This window comes from Crocodylus siamensis, chromosome 9 (genome assembly GCF_052110815.1).
Source record: "Crocodylus siamensis isolate JL-2025a chromosome 9, ASM5211081v1, whole genome shotgun sequence".
NCBI lineage: Eukaryota > Metazoa > Chordata > Crocodylia > Crocodylidae > Crocodylus > Crocodylus siamensis.
In genome coordinates, this window is record NC_143403.1 from 38,756,623 (window position 1) to 38,783,887 (window position 27,265).

Genomic DNA, 27,265 nt, shown 5'->3' on the forward strand with positions numbered 1-27,265 from the left:
GAATTTTCCCAATACCTTGTAATCAAGTATATAAGCAATGGAGAATAGGCACTCAGGGTCGGCTTTGATCTGAGTCTCATGACTCCAGGCCGACCTGCTTGCAAGCAATAAAGGCTTTACCTCTGTGGCTTGTGGTATGACTCACTTCTGGGGACCAAATGGGAACTTAGCCTCCAGGAGCTCGAACGGCCCCTTGTGCAACACCAAGACCTGAGGGTAATAATTGACCACAGTATGAACATGAGCTGGCAGTGTGATGCTGTAGCCAGTAGGGCCAACAATACATTGGCATGTATCAATTGATGCATTTCCAGCAAAACCATTGCAAAGAAATGATTCTCCTGCTCTACTCAGCTCTACTCAGCATTGGTGAGACCGTAGCTGGAGTACTGCGTCCTGTTCTGGGCTCTGCACCTTAACAAGGACATGGTAAAGCTTGAGAGAGTCCAGAGGAGGGCTTGTATGACCAGAGACTTGCATGACAAGCCATATGAGGAAAGGCTGAGGGACCTGGGACTCTTCAGCCTGAAAAAGAGAAGGAGGCTGAGAGGGGACTTGGTAGCAGCTTACAGCTACATAAGAAGTGTACATCTAGGGCTCGGTGAACAACTGTTCACCAGGGCACCCTTGGAGAAAACTAGGAATAATAGTCACAAACTCCTGGAAGATTGTTTCAGGCTCAACATTAGGAAAAACTACTTCATAACTAGGGTGTCCAGACTGACCATTGCTCCTAGACAGGCTGGGGAAGTGGGCAGAGAGCAACAGGATGCAATTCAATAAGGACAAGTGCAAGGTGCTGCATCTAGGGAGGAAGAACTGCCATCATACCTACAGGCTGGGGGGTGACCTTCTTAGCTCTACTGAGGTAGAAAAAGATCTTGGAGTCACTGTTGACTCCAGGATGAACATGAGTTGCCAATGTGATGAAGCAGGTGGCAGAGCCAATCACACCTTGTTGTGCATCCATAGGTGCTTCACAAACAGGTCCAGGGAAGTGATTCTCCCCCTCTATGCGGCACTGGTCAGATGGCAGCTGGAGTACTGTGTCCAGTTCTGGATGCCGCAGTTCAAGCGGGATGCGGACAACCTAGAGAAAGTCCAAAGAAGGGCCACTCTCCTGATTAAAGGCCTGTAGGGAAGGCCCTATGAGGAAAGGCTAAGGGACCTTAACCTCTTCAGCCTCTCCAAGAGAAGGCTGAGAGGGGACCTTGTGGTGGCCTACAAATTCATAAGGCAATGATCTGTTCACCAGGGCACCTCCTGGAATGACAAGGGACAAAGGCCATAAGCTACTAGAGAGAAGGTTTAGGCTGGACATTAGGAGACAGTTCTTCACAGTCAGGGTTGCCAGAATCTGGAATGGGTTCCCAAGGGAGGTGGTGTTTGCCCCATCCTTGGGGGTCTTCAAGAGGAGACTGGGCAGGCACCTGGCTGGGATCACATGATCCCAGGGTTAGTGACTCTTCTTGCCTGCCAGGGCAGGGGGTCAGACCAGATGGCACACTGAGGTCCCTTCCGACTCTATTAATCTACGAATCTTTGTGGTCAATTATTACCCTCAGGTCTTAGTGACAAGTGGTGGGGGATCGTCAGTCCTGCTGCCTGATGAGAGGCAGCAGTTGCACAAGCACCCATGTCAAGAGTTTTGCCTGTCAGCAGCTAGGGGTGCAAGGCCCCAGAACCCCCCTGCACCTATCTTCTCAACAGCTGGCAGGCTTAGTGGCCACAGCAGAGCCTAGCAGCCAGGCCTGCAGTGGTTTCCCCTCCCCCATGTCCCAAGACAGACACAGTTGCACAAGCACCCATGTCATGAGTTTTGCCTGTCAGCAGCCAGAGGCGCAGGGCCCCAAAACCCAGAACCCCTGCATCTATCTCGTTGACAGCTGGCAGGTTTCATGGCCTCAGCAGGGGCTAGCAGGCCTGCAGCTTTCACCCTGCTGCACCTTAACACACACAGTGTCACCCATGTCATGAGTTTTGCTTGTCCACAGCTTGAGGTGCAGTTTCCCCAAACCCCTGCACCTATCTCCTTGAAACTTGGCAGGCTCTGTGACCTCAGCAGGGGCCACCACCCCTGCGGTTTTGACCCTGCTGATGCCTCTGTCCTATTCCCTGCTGCTGCAGGTGCTGCCCAGTGCATGATACAGAATGGACTGTGCAGCTGCCACAGCTCCTTCATACATCAGGAACAGGAAGCATTTTGTGCTTTGAAGTGCTCCTTGCAGTCTGGTGGGTCCCAGAGCTTGGTAGGCCATGCACTGGGCTGGGGAGCAGCAAGGACTGGAATAGGGACTCTAGTATGTCCCCATCCAGATGGGGACTGGTACAGCAGTCAAGGAATGATCTGTGGGACTGGACTGGCTAGACTGCAATAAGTGGTGATACTGTGCAGGTAGGAGCCTTTTGCTGCAGTTTGGGATGCAGGTGGTGGATCTGCCTTCAATCAGTGCGTGAGCAAGGGCTACTTGCCCTCAACTCTCTTTCAGTGTCTATGGTTGAGGACTGTCTCCCCCTAAGGAAGTGATTTTCAACCAGGGTGTCACAACATGCTTTGTCATGATTCACAAAATAAACAAAGAGATTTCAAATAGGAATCCACAGGGTTAAAAACATTTTGAAATGTTTCCCTCTCCCCCAACTTCTTTGCAAGAAAAGAATTGCTCTGTTATTTTTCCATAGTCAAAAAATGAATGAAAACTAAGAGCTAACGTTTTCTGCTGGGTGCCTTGAGTCTAACAAGGGGTGCCTACAGTCTGACAAAGTCAAGAACCACTACCTTAGGGCTTGTAGCAGGACAGGGTTTTCAGTGGTGAATGGTGTGTGTCTTTCCAACTCCTGAGAAACTGCAAAGAGCTGGGTTGAGTCCAGTAGTTGTACATGTGCTTCAAGAAGGAGCCACCTGCTGTCACATTGCCGTTTAAGATCAACCACATAATATATTATAGCATTCAGCCCTCCTCATGACTTAGCTGTGTTAGTTTAGCCCTCTGTTACTGAAAGGTTGCTGATGCCTGCCATAAGTTAAACTGGAATTTCTGAGGTCTGAAGCAGAATGATTTTTGTAGTTTAACTGACCTCAGCGGTGTTTGCCCAAGTTACCAAAACTCCATTCAATTTGGTGTGATTGTACAGTTCTTTTCTGAAAAAGCCAGGCATGGTCCAGTTTGCTTTGATTAGGATGCATTGGCAGAGTTGTGTAGAGGACTGGGACATTCTGATTTGCAGCTGAATTCCACTGTTTCTTGAACTTTGACTTTTCTAATTTATCCAACTTTTGCAATATGAAAAGAACAAACTACCTTCATTCCCATACTCATCTGACTTGAACATTTTAATCACTGTGACCACTTCATTCAGGACTTTTTTGTTGATAGGTTTTTATTTTATCCTGCAAAGATCACATGAATGGATCCATTTTCTGTTTTTTAAAATCTGTGTATTCTGTTGATTCTCAATGAGGGTGGCATGGGTTGCTGTATAATATTATCAGTGTTAGGTGTGCAAACATCTGTATATGATTCAAAAGATACAACCAGAGAGGTTTCAAACGGTAATCCAATCCCTCAGCCTTTGCAGGGACAGGGTTGGCAGGGAGGAACCTTGTGCGACCTTTGACCATCTGTAGAAGGTGGCTAGCCAGTGTCACAGCAGTGTATCTAGGGGGCAGAGGCCTGAGTGGAAGGAAGGGAATGATGCTCCCCATTCCCTCCAGCCTTTACAGTGGTGGGAGAATCCCTACATTGTCTCTACCTAGCCACAGAAGCTAGGCAGTCAGCACTACACCAAACAGTGCATCTGCGAGTGCAAGTGGAGTAAGTGGAATGGTGCTCCTCACCTTCCCCTGGTCTGCTGTTGTTAGCATACCCTCACCCATGCCCCACCCCTATCCCAGGCTCTCGATTAACTCCCTACATCATTCATTGTAAATGTTAACCCCTACAGTCCAATTAATGCAATTATTCCTTTTTATAGTATATCCAAATCAGAGTATCAGATATTTTTGTTATATGATTGCTTAACAATTGCTTCCTCTTGAATGTATGGGTGTAGAGAGATAAAGTGCATTGAGAAGAGTGTTTGCCTTGCATACTGAGAGGTCCCTGTAAGTCACGCTACTGAGATTGTAAGCCATTAGAGTAATATGTAATCTTATATTATATAATCTAATGTAATAATTTAAAATGCATCACTTCAGAGACCAGAGCATTTTTTTTAAGCAGTTACTTCAGAGGCTTCTACAATGGGTAAATGGTTTAGAGAAAATAGGACTCTGCCCTTTCTTGTCAAAAACTGATGATATTCAAAGAAGTGCCTTCCTTAATTCATCTTGCTCTTTTACATCCTAGTTTTTCTGCTCCTTTTTTCAGCCATTGTGGGCACAGACAGAAGTTACATTTCGCGTGCAATCAGCCCCTTGAAAGTGCTCTACAGCCATGCACTTACAGAATTAGGATGTGCTGCAGATGTAGTGAGGGTTCAGATGAAGGTGCTCCAAAGGGGAGTGCTTTCATTAGTTTATGTCATGTGCCAGGAGCAGGACTAGGCTAGACTGATACAGCCTAGCCCTGCTCTTAGTGCTGTCCTCAGAATGTGAGGACAGTAAGGGGGGAGGGAGTTCCATCTGGGGTTTGCCCAGCCTGGGCCTGTCCACACATGCAAGCACATGCACTTGCAGCAGCTCAAGTAGAAGCGGTGCAAATTTGAGCTAGGGCTTTTTGCCAAAGTGCATGTGCCTGGACATGCACTTTGGTGTGGGGCAAATTGTGCCACTTGGGGCAACATAGCCCCCTCTCTTGCCATCAGGGACCAAGAGAAAGGGCAGTGAGAAGGGCTCTTCTTCAGCCTCCTCCACAGCTGGGGGGTGGGGAGGGCAAGGGCCCTGCTCCCAAGCCTAGACCACCTACGCCTGAGGGGACCAGCTGCACTACATCAGTCGGCACACCCGCTCAGCCTGGCCCTGGCCCTTGGCCCAGCCCCACCAATGTGGCCCTCCAGTGGGTGAATCACAGCTATGCACAGGCAGCTGTGGGGAGACCTGAAGTTGGGGGGTCTGGACCTTCCACTGCCAGCCCTTCCAGCTTGGGCAGCTGGGCCCCCTTTCCAGCACTCACCTGCAGGCAGGGGGTGAGGTGCCAACTACCCAGGTGGGAGAACCTACACTTTGAGGCCTGTGTGTAGGCCCTGGCTTGGGTAGTGAGGGGCCCCACAAGATTATGGTAGCTTACTACTTTCATGGCAAGGAGGTCTTTTTCCTTGTTTCAGAGGCTACCGCACAAAAGGTGGTGGAGAGGGGGCTCATGGTGGAGGGCACATACATCCTCCCTATATCCCTGATTGGGCCCTGCTCCCCCTGCTCCAAACCCTGGGGCGGGTTATCTGCTCAGTGGTGGCCCTCTCACTGGGGTGCTGAGACCCTGGCCTCTGCTTTATGTGCTTTTTCTGTCACCAGGGTATGATCCAGCTGGCAGCAGGAATGCAGCTAGAAGCTGAGGGGTGCCTGCTGATTCCTTTTTGGGGGGCCCTGGTGAGGGTTTTCTATACACTGGGGGACCTGTGGTGCTTCCAGTGCCATGTCCTGGGGCACTTGCGTCACAAGTGCCCCATGGGCCGGAAGGAGAGGACATCTGTAGGTCCCACTGATGAGAGAGGTGCCCATGTCACTGATACCCCTCCCCCCTCAGGCCTCTCTGGCATCCCAGCCACAACTACCAGCTCCCCAGTGAGCTATGGGGACTCCACCCCCCAACCAAGTTTGGAGTCCCAGGGAGGGGGGGCAGCAGCCAGGGGAGGAGAGGGAGCAGGACCTCCCAACCCCCAGCCATGTGTCTCCTGCCCCCCCCCCATAACTGCCCCAATCCTCACCTTCTACTGGAGCCTGTTCACCTGAGGACCACCCCATGGCTGAGTGGGTGCAAGTCCCCTCTGGCTGCAAAGCAAAAAGGAAGGCTCAGGTGTAGCTAGAGCCCTCTGATGTGGAGGACTTCTGCCCCACTCCCAAGACCACAACAAGGAGGGGGAAGGTGCAGCCCAGCTTCTGGGAGCCTCCCTGGCTGTGCTTGACAACCCACTCCTGAGAAAGAGATCAAATGAGTGATCCCTGTGAAGGAGGTTTCAGGGCTACTGGACAGCCCTGAGCAAAAGCCCATGGAGGAGACGCACCCCCATTCCACTGGCCAGAACCTATCCCCTGAGGTCATGGGCACTGAGGTTGAGGCCAACCCAATAAAAGGTCCATCAGTGGAGCCCTCCCCTCTAATGATCTAGGGGAGATGGGGGTCCTTAGGCTTACCCTGATGAGTTCTGAGGGGAGAAGTAACCTCTTCCAGGACCCCAAGACAGGCACTAATACCACCCTGGTGCCTGACAGGTCTTTCCCATTCCCAGTCAAACCCTGATACTAGCCTGCCCAGTGATTCCCACACCAGAGAGGGATGGGGTGGAGTCCTTGGACCAATGGTCTGATCTTGTCAGGGACCCCATACAGACGCACTGAAATTCCAACTCTGCCCTCCCATCTTGTGAGGTAACCCTGTCCTCATCCTTACCCCTATCCCAAGGGGCTACAGAACTCTCCCACTCCCAGCCAGAGTCTGGGGTTTTAGTGGACCAGGGGGTTCAGATGGCACCTAAGGAGCCCACTGAACCCCAGGACCAGGAGAAGGATGCCCAAGCATTGGCAGGCTCCATAGAGCCTGCAGACCCTTTGGTCCTGGCGAGCTACTTGCATTTCTTGACTGCTACTACACCCACTGGTCTGCCAGCAAGGTACAGCTTGCCTTGGACCACTGGGGAGATTTTGACAGTGTCCTCGCCACTGCGAGGGCGCTGGCAGGGGAAGGCAAGGGGCCCAAAAGCTGTAACACCCGGATCTATAGGCAGACCCACAGTTTTGGAGACACCCTCTATACTTATGGGAGGGTGCTGCGCGAGCTGGCGAACACCACATTGGGCTTTGAGATGCATGAGGCCTCTGCTGAACTGTCTGCTCTACTCCCCCAGTCATGAAGTCATTTAAGATCATGAACCTCAATGTCTGTGGCTGCAGGAAGGGTCTCCAAAGATCCTGGGTGCTCTCCTTCCTTCAGGAGCGGGGATATACCCTGTGGTATTCTTGCAGGAGACCCTGACAACTCCAGCCAATGAACCTAATTGGTGGCTGGAGTAACTAAAAGAGACCCTGCCTCCCCACCTCTTGGCCACCTCTTGTGGGGTGGCCACCCTGTTCTCCCCAGGCCTGCAGCCAGAGGTTCTCTGGGACGTTGAGGTAGTGCCGGGCCACCTGCTGCACCTCCAGGTCCAAGAGCAGGGGCTGTTCCTGAACCTTCTGAACGTACGAGCCTGAGCTGGTGGATTTTTCTGCCAGGTGGCCACTTACATTAGCACCCTCAACCCTTGCAAGTGCCTGGTCCCCTGGTCCTTGGCGGGGACTTTAACATCACCTTAGATGTGTGAGACCAGTCGGGCAGCAACCACAATCAGTCCGCTGTGGGAGTCCTCAGGGAGATCCTGATAGACTACTCTCTGGTGGGCATCTGGCATGCCAGTCACCCTGCTGACCCCCCCTGCCTTCACCTATGTGAGGGTGGGGGGTGGAGCAGGCATGCCACTCACAGTTGAATGAGGTTTATATCTCTTTGCTGCATTTTGCTGAGGCCCACTTCTCTGGCATCCGCCCGACCCCTTTCAGTGATCGCCACTTTGTCTGGGCCCAGGCCATGCTAGGGCCTGGGTGTCCAGGGTTGGCCTACTGGCATTTCAAAGCCAGTCTGCTGAAGGATGTGGGCTTCAGGGTGGCTTTCCAGGAGTTCTGGCTGGCCTGGTGGGAACAATGGGCAACTTTCCCCTTGGCTCAGAGATGGTGGAATGCAGGGAAGATGTGCATCTGGCTTTTTTGCTGCAGCTATACTTGGGGACACATCCAGCAGAGGGAGGCAGACTGGGAGCAGCTTGAGCAGGAAGTGTTAGAGCTGGAGCAGTGCCTGGCCACCGACCCAACCAACCCATCCTTCTACAGAGAGTGTTGAGAGAAGTGGGAAGATCTTCGTGCTCTGGACAACCACTGTGCCTGCAATGCATTTGTCTGCTTGCATGTCCATCTCCTGAAGCTCCTGCTTCTTCTATGCCCTGGAGAGGAGGCAGGGGGCCAAGCAGTACATCACCTGCCTTCTGACAGTTGATGGCACCCCCCTCACGGATCCAGGTGAGATGTGCCAGCTCACACAGGTCTTCTGTAAAGAGCTCTTCTCCCTGGATCTGACTGATGCCAAAGCCTGTCAGACCCTGTGGGAGGGACTCCCTCAGGTCAGCGTGGGTGACTGGGACCAGCTGGAAGCTTCTCTCACTCTGGCTGAGTTTTTGGCCATCCTCCACCTGGAACCTGGCAACAAGGCACTGGGCATTGATGGGCTGACTGCAGAGTTCTACCGGGCCTTCTGGGACATTCTCTGCCCAGACTTTGCCACAGTCTGAGCCGAATCCAGGGGAAGCGAGGAACTCCCCTTGTCATGCCAGAGGGCCCTGCTGACCCTTCTGCTGAAGAAGGGGGATCCCCACAACCTGAGGAACTGGTGTTTCATGTCCCTCCACCACACGGACTACAAGGTAGCAGCGAAAGCCATCTTGCTGTGCCTGTGGTCCATGCTGATGGACATGATCCATCCTGACCAGACATTTCATCTTGGACCTGTACCTGGTTTGGAACCTCCTGGAGCTAGCATGCTGGGAGGGCCTGTCTTTCACCCTCCTATCCCCAGACCAGGAGAAGGTGTTTGACAGAGTGGATTGTGGGTAGCTCATGGGCACGCTGTGGGTCTTTGGCTTTGGACCCTGCTTTGTGTGGGTTCTCCAGGTGCTGTATGCCTCTGCAGAGTGTTGGATTAAGTTCAACTGGACCATGATGGAGCCCATCCCATTCAGGACATGGGTGTGTCAAGGCCACCCACTATCAGGCCTTGACCTTGGAGACCTTCCTTTTTCTCCTATGGAGGCGGGTGGCAGGGTTGAAGCTCTGGGAGCTGGCGGTGTGGCCAGTCCTGTCAGCATATCCTGACAAGGTACTTCTTGTGGTCCAGGACTCGGGCGACCTGGTGCAGATGGAGGCCTGCCAGGCATTGTACTCGGTGGCCTCCTCTACCTGCATCAACTGGGTCAACCTTCTTCTGGCCCTGGCCAAGTGGGCCCTGTACTTGACCAGAAAAGAGGCTCTGGCCAGGAAGGTGCCCAGAGACTGCGGGGCTGCATTTCTCTCTCTTGTCTGTCTACTTTTCTGAGCAGAGCACCAATGGGTGCCATCTGCCAGCTCCTTGGATGCCTTTGAGGACCGGTGGGTGTGGCCCAAGGGGCTCTGCTTGGTGTCCCCCTCCAGAGAACTTCTTTTAAGATTTTGAACCTTTGACCCTCATGTCATCCCTACCCTTTTCTTCCTTGTTGTCTCACCAAAAAAGTAAAAATAAAAATCAGTTGTCTCTTTCAAACTTTGGCCCAGCTATTAGTTAACTAGCTGGGCCTTAAGGCCCATGATCTCTGGAAGATGCAAATGGACATGAGCTTCTGGGCACCAGCCAACTGGTATCTGGGGATACTAGCTCTTGTGCCAGCTGGACTGCTGAAGCAGCCTGAATGTTCCCTGCACCCTCTACCCACTGCAGCAGTCTGGCAGTGGGGGCTGCTGCCTGGATGTGACCTGGTGCCACTAGATATATATTAGAGAGGGAGAGAGCAGGAGATCAGTTGGGCAACATTTTATTATTATATTTACAATTGTAAAGCAACTTGGAAGCCTACCAGTGCCTCCATCATCATAATAAAACAAATTCTAATTATCTATACAGTTTGGCATTGACTTTGGGCTTCTCTGTCATAGAAAAATCAGACCTGTCCCTACCCCCTTCCCTCACCAGGATTTGCAGTGTTGAGCAGCACTGCTATGCCCCTGCCTCTCATTCTCAACCCACAACTTACACCCTGCCCCATTCCCCTCACTCCTGCCCCACATGCCTCTTGCAGTGTCTCAAAGGGCTTTGAGATGTTGCAAGATGCACATGTGCACCTGTGTGGATGCGCCCCCTGTGTTGGACTAGGGAGCAGATGGATTGGAGTTCCCCATGAAGTGGGAGGGTTCCAATCCACCCACCCTACCCTCCAGCACAGGCTGGGCAAATCCCAGACTGAATTCCCCCCCGTCCCTTCTCCCATTCTGAAGATAGCACCAGGGCTGGAGGGGTGGGGGGAGGGGAGGTGCTGATGAGTGGGGTAGTAGGGCTAGGGGACCAGTTGCAGGAACACGCTGCTCCAAGCTGGAGCTCAATCTCCCACCCCCCAGATACAACAGTGAAAGTCTGCTGGTCTGGGGGGAATCTTGCGAAGCGCCCGCGAGTTACAGCAGGGAACTGCAAGTCTGTCAGCTCCCTATTAGTTGTTAATCCCTCCTAACCTGGACTCTTATTATCTGCTTCTCCTTAAAACCCAGTTCTTCTACAGGCCTTCAACAAAAAAAACCTAACAAAGCTGAAAACTCTGGATTCTGAATCTCAGCAGGCCCAACCACTAGCTCTAGGCTGAAGTGCTAGACATGACAAAACTTCTGGGGTCAGTGCATTGTGTTCTGAGGGCCTGTCATCTTGCATAGGGAGGTTACAGTAATGAAGCTGGCTTGACAGAGAACACTAGATCCAATTGTAATCAGGTACCCCATTTATAATATTGGAAGCCCTTCTTGTCTACAGTTCAAGAAGACTATCCTATAAAAAAATCTTTTTAAAAAAAATGAGGCAACATTTGAAAGTCAGGGCCTGTAACCTAATGTTCACTTTTTGTAACGGAGTTTTTTGTCTGTGAAAACAGTCGTATCCCTTGAGACTCTTCTGTTATGGGAATGATATATGAGTTTAACTGATGCCGAGTTGATTTTCCCATAGGATTACTTCCACCAACTAACCTGCATCACTGAAAGAGAAAAGTTTATCATACCAATTCGAGCTATAGGTGCCCGAGGAATACTGGACTTTCCTGACCAGTTGAACTTCTCTACTTGCCCTGTCAAGTACAGCACTCAGAAAACTCTGCTGGTTCGCAACATTGGCAATAGAGAGGCTCGCTACCAGATCACCACCCAAAGGTAAGAGTTTGTGTGCACTTGCTGTATTATACCTTCTCACTTGCTAAAGGTGCAGTTCATGCTAGACAACAAAAGAAGCAGAGCAATCTTGGGGTGCATTCAGTTTTTAAAGGGGTGCAGGTTTAAACCCAAAAGCTTGCTTAAAATTTTTTCCCCCCAACAATTTAAGTTGGTCTAATAAAAGATATCAGATTCACCCAAAGAACCGTGTCTGCCTTCGGTTTTTAAAGTAATTTACTATGTTTTTACTTTCAAGGGAACTTTTTATCCATTGTCCATTGTACGTCATAGAGTTTTATAGCATGGGATTGTGTGTATCTCACAGAAACACCAGCCAAAAATCCTGTTGGCTTGAAAGGAACAAAACTTACTGTACTCTGATAGGCAGAAAGGATGTCTCCTGCTCATGAGAGAGAGAAAATCCATGATGGGAACTTTCTTTGACACATGGTTCGTAAAGTTTATATGCACCATTAAGAAATGATGCAGTGAGCTGGGGGAACACCCACTTAACTAGTTAACAAAATACTTTCCATAATAGAATTAATGAAAAGGAACAAGTTAGCAAAATCTCAGTGTAGCTGGTGATAGTGGAGACCCGTTTCCCAGAAACTTAAATGCAAAGGCACAGCCCCTTCAGTCTTCAGAAGAGCGCTAGAGCTATCTGCTAGTGGGCTGGCATGCATACTACATGTTGCGGGGTATGCACACACCCCAGATGGCAGGGTTTTGCGGTTGCCAAACACATGCTGAACCCCAGGAAGCCATAAATGTCATGTAGCAGTGCAGTTCTACCATGTCCTCTTGTTCCAAGTGGTTGTTGTGTCAGGTAACTAGTGCTAACTCCCATCACCTCACATTACACTGATTCAGAGAAACACTTAAGCATATGCTTAAATTGGGACTGAGATATGTGCATCAGTGCTTTGCTGAATAGGAATAGACTTTAGCATGCGAAGCACATTTTAGTGCTTTCCTGAACTGGAGTTCCAAATAAGTGCACAGTAGTGCCTTGGATTATGTATATGGGTGAAACAAATTAAAACAGCTCATAAGCAGTTGACAAAAATGTCATCTGGAAGTTTACACATGAGAGTAGGAGTCTAGAATTTAGCTGGAATTCTTTATATGAACTTGGTCGAGTGTCTAACGTCTCTGTCTCCATTTCCTCAACTCACAAACACAGGAAACGAGAGCTTAAAAGAAACCTTTGCCTTTTTTTGTACTACTTTTATGCCCCATTTAAATAATCTATATCCTCCCCAGTGCCAAATGAAGGGCTTCCTTTCTGGCACAGATTTCTCAGGTTCTGTCTGTCTTGTTTGACTATCTGGCCTTCCTCAACATCAGACTGACTGGCTGGAAATGCCAGTGAAACTGGGTAACTTGGGAGAGCTTGTCAGATTTCTCTCAAAGGAATGACTCTAGAGTTGGATTTCATGTCTTGTCTTTACTGATCCCAAGTCAAGTCTTGGAGTAATAGTTTTGAAGTTAGATAGCTCTAAAGTAAAACAGCTAGACACCACAGTATAGAACAGAAGAGTGAACAAACCAGGGCATTCTGTGAATTGGCCATGAAAAACCAGGGGTGCCTGGGGAGGATACAGAAGAAAGGGCCCCAAGTCCTCTTCCCATTATGAATTTTTTGTGGAATGGGCTCAAGTCAGAGACCTTTTCTCCCTGTGGTCCTCCAGACTTCAGTTTTATAGGTTAAATAAATGCTAACTATGGGCATTTTTACATGTGCTCCAGGAGGTGTGATGGGGCGCTTTAATTAGTGAGCTGCACTAATTAAAAGCATCCAAATGTTATGTGTATCAGCATCTGCCACACTGAAAAATGGTGGCAGGGCACTTTGAACTAAAGCTCACTGAACAAGCTTTAGTTCAAAGCACTCCGCCACCATTTTTCAATATGTGGATGCTGATACACACAATGCAGGAGGCTGCTGGAGCACATTAATCAAGTGCTCTGATGTGCTGAATTTCCAACACATTGGAGCCAGCTCCCTGCATATCTATAGGAGCCCTCAATACCTAATATCTTTAAATGTGCTTAATAACTCCTCTAACAGGTTCACTGTGTGTTTGTCACATACATGTTAAACCTCAATAAATATGTATTTAATGATCATTATTATTTCAGCAAGCAGTTATTTCTATCCTGATGTTGAAGTACATAATTTGTATATATTAGAAAATAATTTATAACCTCAAACCACAAGAAAAACCCAGAAGAATGCTACGAATAAGCATATTGATCAGGTGAAAAGATGAAAACCTGATATATTTCCCTTGTAGTCATGGTGTTGAAGGGAGTCTATCATCTCTTGCATGTCATTATGACTTTTCCCAAACCAGATTGGAACTTCAAACAGATCATTTACATCTTTGAGTACAAGTAAAATTTTATTCTAATTAATAAGAAGAGGGGCTCCACTTCCTTTCAGACTTCTTTTAAATATTTAGATGTTCTTCCATCCCTGCTTCTGCAGCAGGGCACATTTTTTAAGTGACAAAAAGGATTATATGAAATGTCAAAAAGAACTCTGCAGTGAGAACTTGGGGAAATTTAGTTCTATTAATGTGTACCCATATATACATGCATATATATTTAAGGAGGGGTAAATGGGTGTGGAATAGAGTTAGATGTTTTCTAAAGGTCACAATATGGAGCAGATATTGACTATGGCGTTCACTACAGCAGTGGAAAGTGTTCAGATACTGTGGTCATGAGCACAGAATGAATAAGAATCAAGGCAGAACAAAACTGGCCTTCAAACCAAACTGATAACTGGGCTGGACAGTCAGGCCAATATGCCACTCCATCAATTAATAGATCCTTATCTGACAATTTTCTGTGAATAAATGTGTGCACAGATCTTCACAAGAGACAGGCCATTTTTCTGTTAACATTAGGGGAATTAATTTCCCTGAAGTACAGGGTACAGCAGAGACTTCAGTATTATTAGCAATGCAGGTGATGGGGATTTGGTTTAATGTGTCACTAATTCTTCTATGTGACCAGTATTAGCTTGATGGTGATAGTGATTAATTATGATCATAGAACACTCAGAATAGTGTCAGGAGCTTCATAGATAAATGAGAGTCATGTTCCCGTCCTGAAAGTCTTAAAATGTAAATATAAGATGAGATGCACAACAAGGGGAAGGGATCACAAGGCATTCTAGTACAGATCTGACTTTAGGAATACATTTGAGAACATCAATTCATTTGTATTCAACAAAGTCTTGAAATACCTGCTTAAATTTAGATTTAAGCTTAAACACTTGCATGATCAGAGGTCAGCAGGGCAGGCCCTACAAGGACAGGCTAAGGGACCTGAACCTGTTCAACCTCCACAAGAGAAGGCCGAGGGGGGATCTAGTGGCTGTTTATGAACTAGTAAGGGGGGACCAACAGGCACTGGGGGAGTCCCTGTTCCCCCCAAGCACTACCAGGAGTGACTAGAAATAACGGTCACAAGCTGGCAGAGGGTAATTTCAGATTAGACATCAGGAGGCACTACTTCACTGTCAGGGCAGCTAGGATCTGGAACCAACTTCCAAGGGAAGTGGTGCTGGCTCCTACCCTGGGGGTCTTTAAGAGGAAGCTGGATGAATACCTGGCTGGGGTCGTTTGACTGCAGTACATTTTCCTGCCATGGCAGGAGGTCGGATTTGATGATCTGCTCAGATCCCTTCCGACCCTCCCAACTATGAAACTACAAATACTTTGCAAAATAAGAATGTATTTTTGACTCAAAGCCATAAAGATCATGTCTTGCATGTCCTCAGATTTTAAGTTGTTGTATTCGTAAGTACACTTATGTATTATTAATTGGGGAATTAGTGAGGTAGAATAGAATTCAAGTTATTTGTAAAGATCTAGAAATATCATCCAAGCTATGTCTTTAAATGTGCTTAATCCTTCTGCTTAACATCTCCAAGTTATTGTCTTTCCTGTTTATCCACACAGCCAAAATGCTTTTCATCTCATGTCTTGATTAACACAATATCACTTACTCAGACTGACAAATGCAATATTGCCCTGCTTGTACCTATCAAGAAAGCTACTACAAATATAACTTGCTAACCTGCTGCTTTGACTGCATCCTTCCACTAGCCTCCTCTCTTTGTGGTATCAACCACTAGTTACTTTCAAGGTCCTTCACAAACTATCCCTTCCCCACCTTTCCCCTCTCATTTTGTATACAGAGGTGTAGGAGGCTGTCTGTTCATATAACACAGTGAAATTGCCCCCACAGTAGACAATATAGACCATCAAATCACCAAACACACAGTACATAAACAAAAAATGGTTAACTCATACCCTTCATTCTTTTCCCAGACCTGACCCTGAGAAAGTACCTTGGCTCAATAATAATGCTGCTGCTCCTGCCACCTCTGCCACCCCTAGCCTTATAGCCTTCTCCTTTGCTCAGCTCCCTTCCCTGGGAGCTGTTAACTTCCTCTGGGCCAACTCATTATCCCCATCAGCTGGCCCAGTTCTCTCAGGCGGGCCTGCAACCGTCTTTTCCCTGCCTGAAGCTGGATTGCAGCCCCTGAGACATGCAGCCTGCTACAAGAGGTCAGTTCATTTGAGGTTGTCCATAATGCCAGCCTCTGTTGCTCACTAGTCTTATTTTCATATGGCCATTTCCTGCTTTGTTCCATAATACCTGCCATGCTTGGGAAGATCTTCCTTTAAACATCTATGAAGATTTAACATTGCCTCTCCCCTCCCCCAAACACTGCTTTGCCATGATACCTGCAAAAACCTTGGAAACAATTAGGCTGCTATTAAACTAAAAACACTGCCCATCACATTGTCCAGCATGGTCTCATTGTACCTTTTCTTGTCTGTGCCTGCCAGTCCATCTTTTATCTTCATTGTCACAGGGGTGCCCTGTTCCTATGGAGAGATAAGGGCAGTTGCCAATATTCAGGGCAACGCAGGTGGTGGTTGCTGGGGCAACCAGGCTGGTCAGATGACCAGGAGGGGGCAGGGCCTGGAGCGGAAGCCTAGGTAGTTGTTCCCCTCTGACAGGCTGAGAAGCAGGAGCTCTGCTGCAGAGCAGAGCAAGGCAGGACTGCCTGAGTGTTTGAGCGTCTGCGTGTTGATATGGGATGAAGAGGCCTCTGACAGGGAGGCTTGAAGGAGAGCCAGGGTGGCACGGAATGTTATAGCCAGTAGGCTGATTTTGGGTTACAGTTGGTTGGCATGGCTTTGAGTTTCTGTTTCAGTTATGAGGGTACACCGGAGGACCGGGTGAGGCTGTAGGGGAAGGAGGAGGCCTCAGGGGAGCTCCCCAGTAGCACGGGGGTTCCTGGTGCCCTGTAAGGGCACAGCGAGCGGTGCCAGGGAAGGCACAGCTGGCTGGCGCCGGGGTGGCGCTGCATTTGGGGTTTGTGTTGACCCCAGCCCTGTGTGGGCGATAGCTAGAGAAGCCCGAGCAGGGTGGAAGACCCAGGCGGTGGGTCAGGGGGCCAGGCACGGCTATGGCCACCTGAGCCCCGACTGTGAGAAGCGCAGGAGACAAGACCCCAGTGTGCGTGAGACCGTGGGAAGTGCTAGGCGCAGGCCTGAGTGTGGGTGACCGTGGGAAGCATGAGGCACAGGCCTGAATGCAGGTGACCGTGTGACCTACAGGAGGCAGGCCCCAGTAGGGCATTGCCTGTAAGGGAGAAGCTCCACAACGGGACAAGCCCATTGAGAAGCCCCGGAAAGGGAGCAAGTCCATTGAGAAGCCCGGTGAGGGCAAGGAGCGCATGAGCGCTGAGAGACTGGCCCCAGTGGTGCACTGTCTGTGTGAGAGAAGCCCCTGGAGAGGGCGTGTACTGAGAGAAGCCCCCGGAGAGGGCGCGTACTGAGAGGAAAAGGCCCGGTGTGAGTGAACATTCAGGTGGAGGCCTTTTGAGAAGGCCTCTAAGGAAAGTATATTGGCAGGATAACATCCGGAAAATCTGTGAGGCTTGGGGCATGCTAAAGGGGAGGTTGGAGGCACAAGTAGCCCATAAGGCTGGGGGTGCACCAAGTCACTCCTTACAGAATAGGGGACAGGACAAACGTAGCACCGTGTCCAAGAGGAAAAGGGCAGCCTCCCTTATAAAAATATATAACAGCAAGACATGGTGGGCGAGAACGAGGGTGCTGGATCACCTACTTGGCACAGTAGGGGGCGCTAGAGAGATCACGGCTGCTCCTAGGCCCTGCTCCATGACATTCATATTGTAATAATAAATAACAGTAATACAAAGATAGAAAGCTGTCATGGCTTCATCTGTTGCTCTTTTTCTCATTGTTCAAGGCAAGCTAATGAGTTTCTTCTCTGTGACATTCAGCAAGATAAATGTTAAATACCAGGAATTTTGAGTTGAAAAAGTTGGCTGGGAGGAAATCTCAATGCAGAGCTGCCATTTTTAACCTAACCTCTGCCTTCGACATTATAAACATTGTGCTGTACCACATTTAAGGGGAAAGGAGTTCAGTATAAAAGAACAGTTCGTTGGTAGAACTTCACAGTGGAACTTGTAGAAGTTAAGCAAACTATCGTGCAGACACGATTGTCAGTGCTACACTGTACTCTTGACTTATTGCAACTGCAATCCCAGAAACTCTCTCTTGCCCCTTCATATACCATTTAATGCTCCCTCCTTCTCTTTCCCACTGCTCTAGTCCCTGTCTCCAGGTCCATGAAACAGCTAAGGATATAGATGGCTAAGGATGTAGAACTGTCCTTGGAGAACTGACTCCTCTCACCTTTGTAGTGTATGGCCTGCACTGCATGCAGAGTTTAGCTGGGGAAGTGTTGTTGCCCTGATTGTCAGTTCCTCTTTTTCCTCAAACACGAGGCAGCATGAAGATCTGGGTGAGATCTGTCAATCACTGACATAATTCTGAAAGGGAGACATTCAAGGTGACTAGTTCTCATCCCAAACAGTAGAAAGACACTGAGGGTCAGATTCCTTTTGACTGTGAGTCCCGTGAAGTCATTGACATTACATAAGAGTTGAAATTGTCTGTTGGCCAAGCCAATTGAAAAGATGCTACCCCTGGTATCAGCCTGATTCTGGTAGACAAGGAAATGGAGAAAGTGAAAGCCTGATCTTCTCCAACAATGGTAATTTCAAAGCATGAATAAGGATTATTTTCTTGGTAAGAATGATCAGCTCAGAACTTCTTTAAATTTAATCTCAGAGGTCTCTCTGCAGTGCTTGTGTCCCTAACATAGTATGGAGCGCAGAGTGCTTGAGAGAGCTGTAGAGACCATTAGAGATGTCATGTTGTGCAAGGATCTTTCAGGGTTATTGCTTAATTTCGTTGAGGCCTAAGATGCAGAAGAACACTTAGAAGCTGAGGCCAGATACAGAGATTGGAAAGGCAGAAGCTGAAAATGTTAGAGATTCCCACCGGGCACAGGATTCTCTTTCAGAGTTATGGAGTCCTGGGTGTTCTGTTGTTTCAAACAAAGAGATATAATTAACAGGGATAGTCTCTTGTCTCTAGCATTATCAATATTAAAATGAATGTGTCTGCTTGGATTAAATTACGTTTTAGGTTTTTAATGGAAGTCTGGAAGACGTTTGGTTACTAGTAGGTTTTTGTAAGACTGAACCTTTCCCAAGAGTCTTCTTTATGAGATCTAGACTGGCTGAAAACTGTTTTTGTCAAACTGAAATGTTATATTGAGCAGGCTAGAAGGAGGAAAAGGAGAAAGACGTGTTTGGAAGGGGAAAAGGCAAAGTAGAGGCAGTTGATGAAAGATATTGGAGCTCTTATACATACATACATCTTATAATTGGACAGATACTGATGATTTAGAGTAAAGGCCTCAATAAATTAATTTAAAGTTGCCAATTCCATTCACTTTTGACAGTCACAATTCTAAGTTTATGACAGTGATTTTTGGGGTTTGGCATCACAACAAAACATAAATTCCATATGGATCTCCTTCTAGTGTAGAAACAGTGGGCTAGATTCTCAGCTGGCATAAATCAGTGAAGTTTGATTAAAGCTACTAGGGCCAGGGTCATTTACTCAAGCTGAAGATCCAAATTTATGCTTACTATTGACTCAGTACAGGCTTTGAAACTTTGGCAGGCAAGATGGAGATAACAGATCACAAATGGAATTTTATGAACAAACCAGAGAGCCAAATACGTAAGAACCAGTAGTAAGGGAGGATTTAAGTAAACCAGATGTAAGAAAAGTACGTTAAGAAGGAAACCTTTGCTGCATGTTTTCTCTGTTTAGAGTCCTGATGATTACTTAAAAGAACAGATCTGGAACCAGCACAATTAATGAACTAAAGGTCAAAGTTTAGTCTGACAGTTTCCCCTCACGCTGATGGATTTTTCATTTTCATTTAGCCATTGAAATATATTCCCTGCTGCAATTGTCTATCCATAGTCTGCGCCATTATTTAGTTTATTTCCCTTGTGAGCTGACTTAAGTCTAGGGATATAGGCCTTCCATTCCCCAGCCCTAGGGAGTCCAGTCCGAGGTAATGTCCTCAAGCTCCCAGAAAAAAGGGGAAGTAGAAAGAAGAGTCTAGTAGGTAGGGCATAGGGGATAGAAAACAAATGGCTTCTACTCCTGCCTCTGCTACTGATCTGCTTTGTGAACTTGGGAAAGTCACTTTTCCTCTCTGTACTTCCAGTTCCTTTTGTTTGCCTTGTCTTTTTAGATTGTATACTCTTTAGGTTGCAGATTATCTCTCATTTGCATGCCTATACACTGTGATCTTGGATGGAACCTCTACCATACCACAAAGAAGAATTTGATAATGAAGATTGGTCCCCTCATAAATATCTCCTAATGGCTAACCTAACACTGCAAGCAGTATCACCAAACCAAATGGAAAAGCAGTAAACGTGTTGTAGTCTCAAGCATAAAAAGGTGGGAGTTGTTAGTGGACTGAAATCAGGATCACCTTTCTGAAAACTTTTTTTTGTTTTTTGTAAAAAGGGGAGGAAACACTCCTTTCCTTTGACTGAGTAACCCTGTCACACATGTCAGACTACCTTCAAGGCATGCAGTTATTGAGATGTGGGGGAAACTATCAGGAATACTATAATAAGCTCAGCCTTTCCATATCAGGTCCACACCATTAATAGGGACAGAGTAAGCGATCTGAATGCTTTTGGCAGTTGAGGTAAACTGCATACCCTTGAGAGAGGATTTTTTTTTCCCTTTCAGCTGTATGGGACCAATTAATTCATGCAATTTGATACTTTCTGGCTTTCACAGCTCAGCTTCAATGAAATTGCTTGTCTGCCTTTGGCTTAGGCAAGAGCAAACCTGTATTTTAACGGAGGCCTAATCACTGGTATTCAACTACTTCCATCACATTAAAGGATGATTATTGGGGAACTGCAGACAGACTTAACTGGCAGTAGTTATTTACAGAGCTCCAAGCTTGGCAAGCAGAATGCAGGTGAATTACACCACATAGCAATCAAAGTCTACAGATATTGAGGGCCATAATGCCTAGTGCTGCTTTCCCAAAACAAACAGCTCTAAGAACCTGCATGTAATCACTTTGGGCCCAATCTTTTTCCCATTAAAGTCAGCAGAAAAACTGTCACGATGGTAATGGGAACAGGGTCAGGCTCCTAATTGCAGTAACATATCCTTAATGAGCAAAAACTTGAGCAATTTCATCGGCTGTCATAGTGCTCATATGAATAAAGCTCAGCTTGTGCATGACCAAGTTGTTCTCATTATTTTTATATGTGGACTGCATTTCAGAAACACAATACCATAGGACAGACTGCGTTGTTTAGGGTGATTATTTAACCACAAGCTAAGCTTTGTAAAGAAACAAATGAAAACTTTGGCTTTCCAGTAGAGGTGTGCAAAATGGGCCCTATTTGATTTGGATTCAGATTCGTTGATTCAGATCGCTGTCCCCAATTCATAGTTTCATAGTTAGTAGGGTTGGAAAGGACCCGAGCAGATCATCAAGTCCAACCCCATGCCATGGCAGGAAAGAGTACTGAGGTCAAACGACCCCAGCAAGGTGATTGTCAAGCCTAGTCTTAAAGACCTCCAGGGTAGGAGCCAGCACCACTTCACTTGGAAGTTGGTTCCAGATCTTAGCCACCCTGACAGTGAAGTTGCGCCTCCTGATATCTAGCCTAAATCTACCCTCTGCCAGCTTGTGACTGTTATTTCTAGTCACTCCTGGTAGCATTCGGGGGAACAGGGACTCTCCCAATTGCCTGCTGGTCCCCCCTGGCTAGGTTGTAACAGGCCACTAGATCCCCCCTCAGCCTTCTCTTGTGGAGGCTGAACAGGTTCAGGTCCTGTAGCCTCTCCTCATAGGGCCTGCCCTGCTGCCCCCTAATCATGCGAGTGGCCCTCCTCTGGACCCTCTCCCATGTTGTCCACATCCCTCCTGACATGCGGCGCCCAGAACTGGACGCAGTACTTCAACTGCAGCCTGACCAGTGCCACATAGAGGGGGAATATCACCTCCATGGACCTGCTTAAGATGCATCTGTGGATGCATGACAAGGTACGGTTGGCCTTCCTGACGGCATCCCCAAACTGCCTGCCCATATTCATCTTGGCATCAATGCTGACTCCAAGATCCTTTTCTGCCTCTGCACTGAAGGGAAAGGAGTTCCCCAGCCTGTAGGTATGGTGCTGGTTCTTCCTTCCCAGGTGCATCACATTGCACTTGTCAGTGTTGAATCCCATCCTATTCTCGTCCACCCACCCCTGTAACCTGTCTAGGTCCAATTATAGACTATTCCTTCCTTCTAACGTGCCCACTTCCCCCACATCTTAGTGTCATCAGCAAATTTGAACAAGGTGCTTTTTACCCCCTTGTCTGAGTCAGTGATGAAGATGTTGAACAGTGCGGGCCTGAGGACCAAGCCCTGGGGGACCCCACTGGCCATATCCCTCCAAGTCAAAAATTCGATTCGGCTGAACCTGAATCTGAAGATTCGATGCTGATTTGGACACAGACACAGCTTTAAATGTTTTTTCAGCACAGCTTGTAAATGCTGTGGTGCTAGGGCTCATGGAGCGTCCCACAGGAGCATTCCACCCCCAACATGCTTGGCAGCAAACCCAGAAGTGGACCGGAAGTACTTCTGATTCACTTTTGGGTCTACTGGGGAGCGCGCTGGGGGCCCCACCCCCTTGGCTCAGGAATTGGCTGTGGGAGGACCCCTGGTGCCCCTGCCCAGACCCAGAAGGCACTAGTCACCAAGCCAGGGGAGCACGGTGGGGGGGAGGGGGGGATGCCTGCATGCTCCCTGGTGGATCCAGAAGCAGACTGGAAGTGCTTCTGGGGGACACTCCATCCACCCCGGCATTGCAGCATTCACAAGCTGCTTGCTACCTAGAGTTATATAGGCACAGCTTTCAATGTTTTTTCTATGTCTGAATTACCAAATCTTTCCGAATTGATTTGGAGGGTTCCAGTTCAATTCGGAGAGATTAAAGGGTCCTCTGATTCCATTTGGATTTGGAGATTTGGCCACCGAATCGGATCAAATCTCTGCTGAATCTAATCAGTGACTGAAGCTTTGCACAGCCCTACTTTCCAGTGGGTGCTGTGTAACATCTCTTAACCCAAACTGCTATTGCCCAGATATGCATGTCACATGATCTGTTTAGGAAGCTACCGCAAGACATACAAATATTGATCTTTCCATTCAGTCAGCCAGGAATCCCTTGCTGTATCCCACTCCAGTCAACATTTTCTATCAGATTCCAAGGGCACTGATACATTCTCACAATGACTTCTAACACATTGCAAAGAACTTAAAACCAGTGTAGGTACTTTTCTTAAACATGGCAAGCATTTTTTATGAACTCTATTACTAAGTGTTCTAGAGTCCTGCTAACCAGAATTATAACCTGTATAATTTGAGCTTAAATAGAAAATCTCTATTAAATTCACTTATAATGAAATGCCCCTGTTCATTGCACTTCAGTTACTTAGCATCTAAATTGTTCAGGCTATAATTGAGGTACTCCTTTTTCTTGTGTAGTTTATTTACGTATCAGGGCACCACACTAACTATAATTTTCATTTGCATTGATTCAGAGTCTTTCTGATTGCTCCATTGCTTCCTAGAAACAACTGTCACTGATATACCAATAAAATACAACCCTTTTTACATATAAAAGGACATTTTTTATCATGAAAAAATGGAAATATGGAGTATCTTGATATTTCTGTCTTTTGCATGCCACAGAACTTGTTAGCACTTAGCAAATAATTAATGATAATTTCTTTTTGCAGAAATATTTATAGACTGAAACATCAGGTGAAAAAAAAGTCAACAGCTTCTCATTCAGAGTGTTGTTTCTAATGCTAAGTGCTGTTATGATCATTGTGTTCTTCAAAAGCAATTCTGCAATTATGTTTACTAACTTCCTACTTACAGTAACTAACAGAACTGGGTTTGTGAACTTGGTTCCAGAACCACTCTAGAAACTGAGGAGTCACAGAATCATTTCCTATAAATAGAAATGTATAAAGGAATAGCAGCGAAGGAATAAATCTGATGTATAGGCCAATTTCAAGACTCATTTGATATCTGTGTTTTTATCAGAAAGGTGGGGTCATTGGATCTGATTCGGATCATATATGCCCTGATTTAACTACTCTGATTACGGTGGAGTTAGTCTTAATGTACATAGGTGTAAGTGAGCAGAACTGGGCCTAGAACTTAGAACATGTGTTTGTTACTGACAAAAGGGTGTTTCTAATTTAGTCTTGATGTGTCTGTTTTGTTGCTGCAGCCCTTTCTCTGTGGAACCCTCCATTGGGACTCTAGGGATAGGGGAAACCATGCAGCTAATGGTGGAGTTTCAGCCTCGGAAAATAGGTGACCACTCCAAGTATCTGATCGTGAACTATGACACAGGTAGGTGGTGTGCTGTGACCTGTACAAGTGCTCCATGTAGTAGAAAAACAAAATACTATTAGAAAAAAGAGACGTCAGGCTAGAAGCGTGTTTCCTAGCAGTTCAGTAAATATCCAAATAAACATGAAACTTGCTTTTAAAAAATACTCTGTCACAGGGCGGGGGCCTAGGAGCGGCCGTGATCTCTCTTAGCGCCCCCTACCATGCCAAGTTCGTATAAATGCACCCTTGTTCTCGCCTGCCATGTCTTTGATGGTATTAGTGTTACGGGAGGCTGTCTTTTCAACCCCTTGGACACGGTACCCCTGATGTATCCTGGTCAGTGCCCCGTCTCAGCTGACCCCATGCACTAAAGCCTTAAGGGCTACACGTGGCTCCTACCACCCCTGATACCATGCCCCAAGCTTCGCAGATGTACCGGACGTTGTCTTGTTAAAATCCCTTGCTGCGCCCTCACGGCACCCCCTTGCTTGCCTACTATTGCCTGCGCCCTTGCAGACGCCCTTTGGGCTCGTCTCAATTGCCCACCCTGGGGCCTTTCTCCATGCTCCCCGTGGACGCTCTCTGGCCTTCGTCGCAGCCACGCCCTCACCAGGGCGCTCTCTCTCTCTCAGTTCTGCCTGCACTGGGGCCCTGCCTCACGAACAGGGCTCAGGTGGCCGTAGCCATGCCTGGCCCCCAAATCCCCTCCCTAGGGCTCCTATTCCTGTCCCCCCTCCCTGGGGCTCCTATTCCTGTGCCCCCTCCCTGGAGCTTAACGCAAGCACCCTCTGGGCTTCTCATTGGTGCCCACTCTGGTGCTCCTCATAACTGGGGCTCAGGTGGCTGTAGCTGTGCCTGGCCCCTAAATCCCCTCCTCGGGTCTACGATTCCTATACGGCTCAGGCGGCCTCGGCCTTACCTGGCCCTCAATCCACTGGGCCCCTTCTCAGGGCTGGGGTCAGTGCACCCCTGACTGCTGTGCCCTCCCTGGCACCAGGGTCCCCACACCGTTATGGAGCCCCTAATGAGGCCTCCTCCAACCCCTATTAGCCTTACCCAGTCCTCTGGTGTAACAACAAAGAAAAACCATAAGCCAATCGGCCACAACTCAAAACCAAGCCTCCTGGTTAAAAAGTAAACTCTAAACCATCAGGCCCTTTATCCTTCCAAATCCCTAGAAGGGCTTCCTCCACCTGGTCTCCTTCCATGGAAGCTGCTCAGGCCACCGGGCTTCTCTACTCTGCCCACTTCAACAGAGTTCCTACTTCCTCAGCTGCCAGAGAGGAACTGTCTGCTTGGCCTCAGCCTGGGCTGTTTATATAGGCCAGGCCCTGCCCCCTTCTTGTCAGCTGACCAAACTGCAGTTGCCCGAGCAACCGGCACCTGTAACTCTTTATAGGACCAGGGCACCTCAATGCCCTGCAACACTCTCTTTTAAAACTCCAAACATTTGATGGTCTGAAAATGGACAGCTGAAGGATCCAGACAAATATGTATTTCTTTGGTGTCTGCCATGATGGGGTCCTTGTCCATCACAGAGCTTCCTTGGTGGTACTTTAGTCCTCCTCCTCAAGTTTCCCCTCAGTGGCCACACCAAGATCTAAATGTAACTTTATCTTGTCAGAGTTATTTAAGCAGAAGCAAACTTGAATCTAACCAATGACTAAAGCAGGACTGTCCAACTGGTGGCCCCTGGGCTCCCACCCAGCCACCACTCCCCCCCTCCATCATTCTGGTGATAGCGATAGCTAAAGTCTCCAGGCTCCAGTTCCCTTCTCTAGCTTTTTTTCTGCCCTGGGCATGGCAAGCCAAGGCAATGCATTCCACAGCCTAGGGAGCTGAAGAAGGGGCCTTGGTGCATACACACATGGCACTGTGCAAGCGGGATTATGGCATGCAGTGCAGCAGCAGGGGGAGCCTCTGTATATGGTGTAATATGCTACTGTGGTAGGAGGAGGAGAAAGAATCATCTGGATGTGTAGTTGAGAATAGTGGTGTGGGGTATGTCTCGGGGATCCATGGTGCAGTGTAGAGGTGCACCCAGGTTGTTTGTGGCGCAGGGTGGGCATGGCCCACACTGGTATAGCCCCTGCTGAAAAGTTGGGCAGCCTCAGACTAAAGGCTTACTGGAATGGATTTCTTGAATATGAAACCCTACCCTTTCTCTTAACCTTTTCTGTTGCATGTCCTTTGCATTTACCTTCCTCATGTCATCCACCACATGCCCCTCACACCAAAAGTAGTAGGTTGAAGTAGGCCAGAGTTGAGGGCTCAATACTCTGCATGATCACCTTATAGGATGATGTTCATCATCTTACAGGATCAAGTTCAAAATGTGGTGTCAACGTGAATAAGAAGCCAAGGTTAGAAGTAAACATGATGTCAGTTGTAAGAATCAGCCTCAAAACCTACTTTCTAGTTTTAATACCTTTACTTAATATTACACAGTTGCTAGTATACTTGCTGAGAAGTGTGTAGCCTCATTCTGGGAAACTCTCTTCTTCTGGTGATGTCCTTCAAAAGAAAAGCAATCACAATTCCAGATGGAAAGCCATGCAAGTGCCTCATATATGTGTGTTTGCCATTTTCATTGCTTGCTTAATGAGAGGATAAAATGCAAAGGGCCATACCTTTCACTGGTGTGAACCAAAGCCAGCTGAGTTTGGGAGTGGGTTTCTAGGGAAATGTAGGGAGGGGCTTATATCTTGGTGTACTCAAAATGCTGATGCTAAAAATGCCTTTATATATTTTAAGAGTGATTGCAGGGCCATGAAGCCTTACTTCATGGCACTTTTGCATGTAATATATATGATTTGAAGAGCAGTAACACCTGATTTCTACCAAGATTTCATAGATTTCGTAGACATTAGGGCTGGAAGGGACCTTAAAAGATCATCGAGTCCATCCCCCTGCCCGAAAGGCAGGAAGTCAGCTGGGGTCATAGGATCCAAGCAAGATAAGCATCCGATTTGCTCTTGAAGTTGTTCAATGTAGGTGCTTGAACCACCTCCGATGGCAGGCTGTTTCAGACCTTGGGGGCTCGGACAGTAATGAAATTCTTCCTTATGTCCAGCCTGAAACGGTCTTACAGGACTTTATAACCATTCGACCTCATCATCCCTTGGGGTGCTCTGGTGAACAAACGTTCCCTCAGATCCTGGTGGTCACCCCTGATAAACTTATAGGTGGCCATCAGATCACTCCTGAGCCCACGCTTTTCAAGGCTAAAGAGCCCTATAGCTCTCAGCCAGTCATCATAAGATCTGTTT

The 27,265-nt window shown here is 47.7% G+C and overlaps 1 protein-coding gene across 1 annotated transcript in view; it reads left to right on the forward strand.

The window, feature by feature from the left end:
* LOC149857377 (axonemal central pair apparatus protein HYDIN-like) overlaps nt 1–27,265 on the forward strand; it is a 218,157-nt gene that overhangs the window by 33,386 nt on the left and 157,506 nt on the right. The window contains exons 5-6 of the mRNA XM_090063943.1: nt 10,920–11,119; nt 23,890–24,014. Coding sequence (XP_089920069.1) covers nt 10,920–11,119; nt 23,890–24,014 — 325 coding nt within the window. The remainder of the gene's footprint in view (nt 1–10,919; nt 11,120–23,889; nt 24,015–27,265) is intronic.